We start from the raw sequence: 9,612 nt of genomic DNA, 5'->3' as shown, positions 1-9,612 counted from the left end.
GGAGGGGAAAGTTGGCGAGCGCGCGGCGTCCGCGGGGGAAAGCGTTAATGGGCGGCCGGGTGGGAGCCGCGCGCTCGCTCGCCCACGTCACGCCGGTGCGGGCTCGGCTGACGACCGCGGCGCCTGGGGACGCCGGCGCGCTCCGCTCGCTCGCCAGGTGCTCCGCCTGGAGATGTCTCCATTAGTTGTCGCCCGCTCCCCGCCGGAGCGCGCGCGCCGAGCGGCCGCGCAGAGCCCTCGCGGGCGGCCGGCAGCGGCCCGGCGCCACCGCAGGTAGGCGAGGTCCCCGCGCCCGCCCCCGCCCCGGGGTTCCGAGACCCCTCCCCTCTGCGGGGGAGGCGGAGGCTCCGCGCGGCCGCCGAGGGGCGCGGGCGGCGGCGACGGCGGCGACTCCCCGGTGCGTCCCGGGCTGCGCGCTGGTCCCCGCGGCCCCGGCGCCCGAGCGGCGCGGGCGGGCGCGTCCCCGGCGCAGGTAGGGAGTGGGCTCAGCCGCACAAACTTTGCTAGGATCGCTCCTGCGCTGGGGGCGCAAAGTTTGCTGCCCGCTGGTGGGGTCTCTGGAGGCCGCTGCGTCGGCCGCAAGTGGCGGAAAACGGGGGGCGGGGGCGGCGCGGGGCGCGGAGGCCGCGCCGAGCCGGGCGCCTGCGCTGGGACACCCGGCTGCCCGCCTTCCCGGCTCGGGCGGCGCCCTGCGAGCCAGCGGCGGGGCCGCGGTGGGAGAGCCGGAGGGAGCGGGCTGGAACGCGGGGCGTTTCGGGAGGAGGATTCACCCCGCGCGCCTGCGGCTCGCCCCCTGGCTTCGCGGGAGACCCCCGAGGAGAGGCTGCGAAGGAGCGACCTGCCACCCTCGGGGTTCGCGAGTGCAGCGCACGGACACCTGGAACGCCCTGAGCCCCACACCCCGCACGGGTGTCCACGAGTAGTGGGCGGCCCGCGCGCCACCAGGGCTCGGCCCTGCGCCTTAGATAGGAAGGCCCCTGCCCGGGGCTGTGAACTCCCGCTCCTGCCCTCTGGCTCGGGTCAACTTCTCTCGGCTAGAGAGAGCCCCTCTTCCCACCCCCCGCGGCTCTCGATGCGGGGGACCGCGGTGGCCCCCGGGGACGATTCTGGGAACCGGCCAAACCGCGGGGGCTCAGCTGGTCTCAGGGGTGAAGCCCCGCCGGGAGCGGAGGAAGGTCTGGACGCGGCCTCTGTCCCCAGAGGCTCTCCGTGGTTCCGACGGCCGACATCATCCCCGGGCAAAAAGGGGGACCTGCAGACCCCTAACATTTGGGGCTAATCGTCCTCAGACCCCGTCGCCCTGGGCTCCTCTCGAACTCAGCAGACAGTGGGGGCGCCTGACCAAATTCTAGCCGCCGCCCTGCCCGTGGGGAACCTCGTGGTTTCTGGCAGGTCCTGCCCACGGGTGTATTTAGAACCGGGGTCCCTCGAGGGACGTGGGCTCAGTAAGCCGCGTCTATGCAGGTACGTGTAGCTGATGGTGCCTGAGATTCTGACACTCCTGTCTGTCTGCTCTGGGAAGGAAACCCGGGGTTCCTCAGCTCAAGGCTGGGCCTTTTTGGAAAGAGCAGGGGATCGTTATTCCTGTATTACCTAGGGGACAAAGATGGCCCAGAAAGTACCCGGGTTCCGGCAGACAGGCTGTCAGCGGGGTGTCAGGGGTGTGCCCGCAGCTGGAGACAGACGGGCTAACGTGGCCTCCACGGGGCTGCGTGAGCGGCCCTTAAGGTCTTGAGATTCCTCCGGCAGCCCCAAGCTACCCCAAACGGGGGCGGGGCGGCCCCTCACGCAGCAGCCTGGGCTGGGCCTGGGGCAGGAAGCGGACGATCAAGGTGCAGTGGCCTGAGAAAGTGCCGCCGGTGAGCGGGATTTCAAGATCAGGGAAAGAAGGTGGCCCGCGAGAACCGGGCGGGCGGGCGGGAACTGGGAGTGTCTATTTACGCACTCAGGCTGGAAAGGAAAACCGGAGAACGTAGCAGCGATGGTCAAGGCAGCCCCTGAAACCCCTCCCCCAGAGGTCCCCACGGACCGGCTGTGCCCACCCGGCTCCGAGAGTGAGCACGTCTACTCAGGTGAATGGTGGCTTGTTCAGGGGTGCTGTTCCCCGCGAGCTGTGGCCCGAGTCTCCGGGGAAGGAAATGGAAGGGAATGCAGGCCTGGGCGAGCCGCGCGCGGCAAGCGGTAGCCCCGAGGCGCTGGCCGCTGGGACCTGGGCGGTGGCTTCCTCCCCGGCGCTGAGCGCTCACAATCGCCGGGGCCAGGGCCACGGCCACGGGAATGGAGTGAGGAAAGGATGCTGAATGCCGTCCTCCTACGGAGCTTGCTGGTCCCTGAGCCCTCAGCCACCCTGGGCTCCTGCGCCTTCCTCCCCCCCGGCCTCATTACTGGGGGAGAGCGAGTTGTTTGTAAACAATAAATAATGGAAAGTAGGAGGATGTTCCGTAAAAGCCTCAGCAGAAGCCAGAAAACTGGAAGGAGATGGGAGGAGGGAGAATGGGGGAGGGGAGGCGCAGAGGAGGAAGAGGGAGAGAGATTGAGAGATTCATTTCTGCCGAGAAGGCCCGGTGGCTAGTTTCTTATTATTTACAGGAAGGTGATATTAGCAATTCAGGTGAGAAAGAAATAAACACGGCCGCCACGAAATCAATACAGAACTCCAAAACAATTATTAATGTCATTTGACTCGTGTTCTTTATATATCTCTCCCGGCTACAGACGCTAAGCTGTCTGAATAATTTGCATGGAGCGTCTATTCATTATTTCCGATGATTTTCCTTGCAAGCAGCTCGGACGTGGCCGGCTGCGGTCCAACAGGATCGGAGAACTCGTACTTTCATCTGTAAATTAAAGCAATTACGCAGCAGATATTATATGATGCGTACTGTGGTCTCCAGATAGTCATCAATCACCTTCAACCGAGCTGTCAGAGCGGGCAGATTTCGTTTCTGGGAGGCAGGTTTGCAGCTGGGGAGAGGGCGAGAACGTCGTCATTAATTAGAGGGTGACCCTGGGGCGATTCACAGGTCTGAACCCAGGAATCTTTCCCAGCAAGTCTGCACAGCGCCGCCGTGAACGGCTCCCTCCCGGCGACCGCGGGAGGCCAGGCCGGGCGGGAGCAGCAGGGGCGAGCCCGGCCCCCGGAGGGCGGCGGCGCAAGAGGCGGGCCGGGGTTCCGGGTGGCCCGGGCGTCCCCTCACCGCCCGTGCGCTGGCCGCCACTCTGGACTCGGGCAGGGTCCCAGGGGCGGGGGCTGGCTGGGGAAGTGCTGGGGTGGGCGCTCGACCGCTCCCCAGACCGCTCCTTGGGCCCTGGGCAGGAAAGGGCGCCCCCTCCCCCGTACCTAGGCCCGAAGGTCGCCGGGAGGAGCGAGCGCAGCAGGAGGGGCCCCGGAGCCAAGCCGGGAAAGCTGCTCGTCCGACCGCGCTGGGCTGTCTGGCAGTCCCCGGTTTAGCCGCGAGGGGCAGGGGGAGGCTGAGGGAGGGCGGCCCGCGGGAGCGGGTGGGGGAGCAAAGGGAGGGCCCGTGCGCCGAGCTGGAACTTACTGGACGAGGAGGGGTGGTTCCCCGGGGACACGGCGGCCGAGAGTGGCAAACCCTCTTGGCCCACCGAGCCCTGGGGCGGCGGGCTCTGGGAAAGGCCCAGACCCACACACTGAGGGCATTCTGACCTCCAGATGCAGACGCAATGGTAGCCGCGCTGGTTCTGGAATTGCAGCCCGGTGGGGGGTTCGAACTGGTGGGAGGCTTTGCTGAGTCCCGGTTAAACAATAGTGGGGCCCACGCCGCCTTCCTCCGCCGCGCGCCGGCCCGCGGAGCTGCCTGCCTTCCACCTGGAGGGGCGCGCGGAGAGCGGAGGCCCGGCCGGCCGGCCGGCCTGCTGCGCCAGCGCGGGGCTAATCTTAACTGTTGATTACATCTCCGGTGAAGACTCCCTCGTATACCCCTCATATGTCTCATTTGTAATTGAGACTAATGATTACAGTGGGGTGGGAAGGAGCAGCTGCTCATTAATTAATTTCTAATTAAAAGTGCCTCCCCTCCTCGGTGACTAAGGAGAAACACGGTTCGTCGGGGCGCTATTGACTCCGCGGATGAAATTCATTTGTTACAGCCGTGCGCCCTCCGCCCGGGGCGGCGCGGCCGAGCGACCCACGCGTCTGCCGCCCGGCCGGGCTGCGCGGAGTGGGGCTGACGTCAGAGCCTCCGCCGCTTAAAGCCGCGCACCGCTGACTTGACGGATTCGCACGACTCATTCTTTTTTCTTTTTTTTTCCTGTTTTGCAAAATATGTATTTGTGTGGCCGCTGCGAGGCCGGTCGGTCCCAGAGCCCCCTCGAGGCTCCGGATTGTGAAGCTAAAAGGATCGCCGCGGCCGTCGCGGCTCACTTTCCTACCCAGTTAGAAAAGTTTGCGGAGCGCGTGTCTGAATTAACCCGCTCTTCTGCTTTGCCCTCCCAGCGCCTAGAAGCCGGCGGCCCCGGAGCAGTGGCCGCTCCACGCCGTCCCCCTCGCGCAGGACCCCGCCGGCCCCGCCCGCCGACCCCGGCCGCGCCCGCCATGTCCTACCCGCAGTTTGGGTACCCCTACTCCTCGGCACCCCAGGTAAGGGGGCCCCGCTAGGCCAGCAACTCGCTGTCACCTCGCAGTGAGCAGGGCCTGTGCCACGTACCCCTCGCGCCCGACCCGGGGAGGGCAGAGGCGCTGAGGAAATCCGACCGGCAGGGCCCCATATCCCGCTTCGTTTGTCCTCCACCCCCTCCTGGGCTCTGAGGCTACGCCCCCGGGGAGCCCAGAGACCCGGGATGGACGTGTACAAGAGGGGCGTGAGCTCTGAGGTCTTGGAAACCAACCTCCCCCCCACCCCCGCCCCGGGGAGGGTGTGAACATTCCGGGCCAGGACGGGCTGGGCCCCATGTGGCTGGAGGAGGCCAGGAGCACAAGCTCGCCACGGGAAGGAACGCGCGGCCCGGTGTGGATGGCGGGAGCACCGAGGACACGGGGTGCGCGCTCCTGGGCTGCACGTGGGGCGGACTGAGGCCCAGGGCCCCAGCCTCGCGCCCGGGGGCCCCGCCCTTCCTCGCGGCCCCTCTCTCCCCAGTTCCTGATGACCACCAACTCCCTGAGCACGTGCTGCGAATCCGGTGGCCGCACGCTGGCCGAGTCCAGGCCGGCTGCCTCGGCCCAGGCGCCCGTCTACTGCCCGGTCTACGAGAGCCGGCTGCTGGCCACCGCGCGCCACGAGCTGAACTCAGCGGCTGCGCTTGGCGTCTACGGGGGCCCCTACGGCGGCTCGCAGGGCTACGGCAACTACGTGACCTACGGTTCTGAGGCGTCTGCCTTCTACTCGCTGGTAAGGGGAGCCGGGTGTATGTCAGACCTAATCCCTGCCACGCATGCCCCTACCCCTCGATCTGCCAAACTCACTTTCCCCGCACTCTGGAGGCAAGGGGGGTGGGAGAAGCACACCTTCGACTTTGAGCCGCCTAGCCTGGTCCTTTGGAGCTCCATCATCCCCAAGGTTGGGGTGTCCTGGCAGGGGGGCCATTGTATTTAATGTATTTATTGTTTTCTGCTTGCTATTAAGTTGGGGTCAGATGTCTAGTTCTGTCGGAGCTCGCTCCAGCCTGCTGGGTCCCCTGGGTCCCCTGTCCCTCACTCCTCCCGGTCGCCCTCTTCCTCCCTCCCCCCTCCTCCCCACTTCTCTCCTCCCCTCCTGTCACCATCCCCGTTCCTCCTTCACCCTCCTTCTCTGCTGTCCCCCAGTCGCTCCCCCTCATCTCTCCCCCTACCTCCTTCCCTCCCCCTTCCCTCCCCATCCTCCCCCTCCCTCCCCCATCCTCCCCTTCTCTCCCCCATCCTCCCCCTTCCCTCCCCCATCCTCCCCCTTCCCTCCCCCATCCTCCCCTTCCCTCCTCCATCCTCCCCCTTCCCTCCTCCATCCTCCCCCTTCCCTCTCCATCCTCCCCTTCCCTCCCCCCATTCTCCCCCCATCCTCCTTCTCCTGTCCCTTATTCCTCCAACACCCCCCAACTCTGCCCCTCCTCACTCCACGTCTTGGGGCTCCTTCGCTGCCTGGGCCCGAGGCAGAGTTTGGGAATGGGTGATGCGGATGGGGGTGGGGAGGATGGGGGGCTGCCCAGTGGTCTGTGGGAGGCAGGCAGGAGCCAGTGGTCCTAGGGGAGGGGCTCGAGCTGGGTCGCATCCCGGAAGCTGCGACCCCAGGCTCAGCCGCTCCTACAGAACAGCTTCGACTCCAAGGACGCACCGGGATCTGCGCATGCGGGCCTCGCTCCAGCTGCAGCCACAGCCTGCTACCCCTACGAGCCGGCGCTGGGCCAGTTCTCCTACGACAGGTGAGGGGTCTCACCCCTCCTCACCGCCCCGCCCCCACGGAGCGCCAAGCCCCGCCCCTACTAGCGCCACGCCCCCACTGAAAGTTTGGGCGGCAGAAGGAGGGGCATTCCTCGGGTCAAGTCCCGCTGACCTTGGGTTAGGACCATCCTCCTAGCAAGCAGAGTGCAGCCAGGGTATAAAGGCATCCCATCTCCCCTTCCCTGCCCCCACGCCGTCTGTCCGGACTCCCAAAGCCCTCGCTGCAGTGTGGTTTCCGGGGGATTCTCATCTTGCTGCCCAGGCTTCCGATGCCTCCCCGAACCCCAAGAAGTGCAGCCTGTGTGGTGTGTCCGGGAACCAGAGAGGGGAGTCCCTGCCCACCAGCAGACAGCATGCCTTTCGTGGGGCGACAGAAAAACTTAACCGCAGAAAGTGCACGTAGGCCCTCTGGGCACTTTTTCCCCACGGGCGCTCACGACAGTTTCTGCCCACGGGTGGTGCGTAGTTGAGTTCTGTCCCTGCGACATGCTTTCCTGGTTCAGGATCAAAGGGGCCTGATAAAGGAACTCAAAGAGACGTAGGTGTACGTAGAGAGAGAGAAACCTGGCCGGGCCTTGTGCCCGCGCTCCTCCCCCACCCACAGAGACCTCTCTGTGTCCATATAAGTTTAATCAAATATAAACATTAAAAGGCAGTGCGTGCCTGGGTAAAACCCAGGTCTTGCCACCGTAAACACACCCCCACGACCGGGACTGAAGCCGCGTGGGCCTGGCGCTGGCCGCCTGCCCGCGGTGCAGGGGCCGCTGCAGGCGCCCCATTGCCCAGCCTGTCTCCAGGTACGGGACCATGGACAGCGGCACGCGGCGGAAGAACGCCACGCGCGAGACCACCAGCACGCTCAAGGCCTGGCTGCAGGAGCACCGCAAGAACCCCTACCCCACCAAGGGCGAGAAGATCATGCTGGCCATCATCACCAAGATGACCCTCACGCAGGTCTCCACCTGGTTCGCCAACGCGCGCCGGCGCCTCAAGAAGGAGAACAAGATGACGTGGCCGCCGAGGAACAAGTGTGCGGATGAGAAGCGGCCCTACGCGGAGGGCGAGGAGGAAGAGGGGGGCGAGGAGGAAACCAGGGAGCAGCCCCTCAAGAGCACCAAAGGTGCAGGTGCGTGCGTGGGAGGTTGGCGATGCGGGGGCGTCGCCTCCCTACACCTTCTCGCTGGTTCTAGGACTTCTAAAGACGTGGAACGGGGCAAACTCCTGGGCCTAGGCGGCAAATTAATGCCCTGGCCCCGAGTCTGCGAGGCCCTGTGCACGAGGGGCCCTGTGGCAGTGAGGTGGGAGCACGCTCAAAGATCCAAAATCACGTTCGAAACACTAGACCCTACTGCCTTTGATATGAGGCTGAAATCAGCTAGGTCCGTGTAGGTGTTTGGGGGAAGGGAGACTCTGAGGAGATGGCAGGTAGAATAAAGGCGCAGGTGCTTTTCCTGGCTCCAAGGTGGGCCCCGTAACCATGCCCTTGGAGTGAGGAAGGGGGTTCTGTTAACCTGCCATCCCGTCTCCCTCCACTGGTCACTCTTTATCTCCTGGCAGAGCCGATAGGCAAAGAGAAGGATCTGGAGCTCAGCGACTTGGAGGACTTCGACCCCCTGGAGGGGGAGCCCCCAGAGTGCGAGCTGAAGCCGCCCTTCCAGCCCCTGGACGGAGGCCTGGATCGAGTCCCCACCGTGCCAGACGGCCCCAGCGCCCCAGGGAAGGAGGCTCCGGGCGCCCTCCGGATGCCCCTGGCCGCCGGGGGTGGGGCCACTCTGGACCAGGACCTGGAGAGGGCCCGGAGCTGCCTCCGGAGCACGGCGGCTGGGCCGGAGCACCAGGCGGGCGCGGGCGCGGGGGTTGGCCCGCAGGCCTGCGAGCCCAAGCTGGGCTTTGCTCCGGCTGGGGTGTCGGCGGGCCTCGAGGCCAAGCCGCGCATCTGGTCCCTGGCACACACGGCCACCGCGGCCGCCGCCACCGCCCTCGGCCAGACTGAGTTTCCCTCGTGCATGCTCAAGCGCCAAGGCCCCGCTGGCTCTGCGGCCCCCTCCTCGGCGCCCACCTCCTCCTCGCCTGCGGCCCCGGCTCCCGCCGGTGCCCTGGACAGGCACCAGGACTCCCCGGTAACCAGTCTCAGAAACTGGGTGGACGGGGTCTTCCACGACCCCATCCTCAGACACAGCACTTTGAACCAGGCCTGGGCCACCGCCAAGGGCGCCCTCCTGGACCCGGGGCCGCTGGGCCGCTCGCTGGGGGGGGGCGCCAACGTGCTGACGATGCCCCTGGCGCGCTCTTTCCCGCCGGCCGCGCCCCAAGACGCCCCCGCCTCCGGCGCAGCCAAGGAGCTGCTGGCCACGCCCAAGGCCGGCGGCAAGCCCTTCTGCGCCTAGCTTGGCCGGGTGCCTGGGCGAGGAGGCAGCCGGCGCTTGGGCTGCAGGCTCCAGAGTGGCCGACCCTTTTTCTACCGAGTTTCCAAAGTGAGGCAAGAGCTCGGCAAAGCTCAGGCCGCCAACCCACCCTGGAGGGAGGATCTGAACTCGGGCTCCCGGGGCCACGGACAAGCCCCCGGAGCACCCGGACAGGAGTCCGCCCCGGCCGTGCCAAACTCGGGGACCGGGCAGGATAGGACTGCTGTCAGAGCAGCAGGGAAACACCCTGAAGCAAAAAGTTTACGTCCAAAAGTTTACACACAGAAGACGTTTCCGTTCCGAGGCCTGTTTGTGTACCTGTCTCCTCTGGGGTTTGAGGCTCGCCGCTGTTCCTTATGAAGACTCCTTAGCCTGCTGACCTTCCGATTTCATCCTCAGCACATACTTTTCACCAACAGCACTTCCACCGCGTTTACACTTGCACACTCTTAACTCGATAAAATTATGTTTTTTTAATGTATGTTCACACCAATAATTGCCTGCTTCAGAGGCTAATATAACAAAACCAATAAAACCGAGTGATGGTGTTTGCATTGAAAAATGAACGCATTTGAAATCTAGGGATTTGGAAACTTGGAAGAGGAAAGCTGCCCATCCCCGAGGGCAGGAGTGGGGAGGGCCGCTGACCCAGAATCCTCACAGGAGTTGCTTGCAGAGCCCAAGACTTAAAGCCATTGTTTTAAAAAGATAGTCACAGTAAACTTACAGGATTCTGTTGAATTCCCGAATAGAAGGCGATGAGAGACCCCAAAGTTTTCAACTCTCTCCCATTGCCAGACTCCAGAATTCTGAGAAAGTAAAAGTTTCTTTGGCTAG

The 9,612-nt window shown here is 65.1% G+C and overlaps 1 protein-coding gene and 1 long non-coding RNA gene across 3 annotated transcripts; one reads left to right on the top strand and one right to left on the bottom strand.

The window, feature by feature from the left end:
* Positions 1–2,663: 2,663 nt before the first annotated feature.
* On the bottom strand, positions 2,664–3,437 carry LOC103001258 (uncharacterized). The gene is made up of 2 exons (XR_451897.1): positions 3,341–3,437; positions 2,664–2,964 (listed from the first exon to the last, which is right to left on the bottom strand). It is a non-coding gene; the product is annotated as an uncharacterized LOC103001258 (long non-coding RNA).
* Positions 3,438–4,470: 1,033 nt separating this feature from the next.
* IRX4 (iroquois homeobox 4) lies at positions 4,471–9,314 on the top strand. 2 transcript variants are annotated; one of them, XM_007191652.2, is made up of 5 exons: positions 4,471–4,600; positions 5,097–5,348; positions 6,257–6,351; positions 7,168–7,496; positions 7,928–9,314. In XM_007191652.2, the coding sequence occupies exons 1-5, from the start codon at positions 4,556–4,558 to the stop codon at positions 8,755–8,757; spliced, it is 1,551 nt and encodes a 516-aa protein (XP_007191714.2). In that variant the 5' UTR covers positions 4,471–4,555; the 3' UTR covers positions 8,758–9,314. The 2 variants fall into 2 exon arrangements, with proteins under 2 accessions (XP_007191714.2, XP_007191713.2); XM_007191651.2 differs by having other exon boundaries at positions 4,472–4,600; positions 6,239–6,351.
* The last annotated feature ends 298 nt before the right edge of the window (positions 9,315–9,612 follow it).

This window comes from Balaenoptera acutorostrata, chromosome 2 (genome assembly GCF_949987535.1).
Source record: "Balaenoptera acutorostrata chromosome 2, mBalAcu1.1, whole genome shotgun sequence".
In the NCBI taxonomy this organism is placed as follows: Eukaryota; Metazoa; Chordata; class Mammalia; order Artiodactyla; family Balaenopteridae; genus Balaenoptera; species Balaenoptera acutorostrata.
The sequence above is the reverse complement of the archived record's forward strand: the minus strand, read 5'-3'. Positions and strand labels throughout refer to the sequence as shown.

Bases quoted from the DNA above. Each gene is read 5' to 3' on its own strand.
- IRX4 (XM_007191651.2), top strand. From the start codon at position 4,556: ATGTCCTACCCGCAGTTTGGGTACCCCTACTCCTCGGCACCCCAG. The intron at 4,601-5,096 runs GTAAGGGGGCCC...CTCTCTCCCCAG, and splicing joins CCTACTCCTCGGCACCCCAG to TTCCTGATGACCACCAACTC. The intron at 7,497-7,927 runs GTGCGTGCGTGG...ATCTCCTGGCAG, and splicing joins CAAGAGCACCAAAGGTGCAG to AGCCGATAGGCAAAGAGAAG.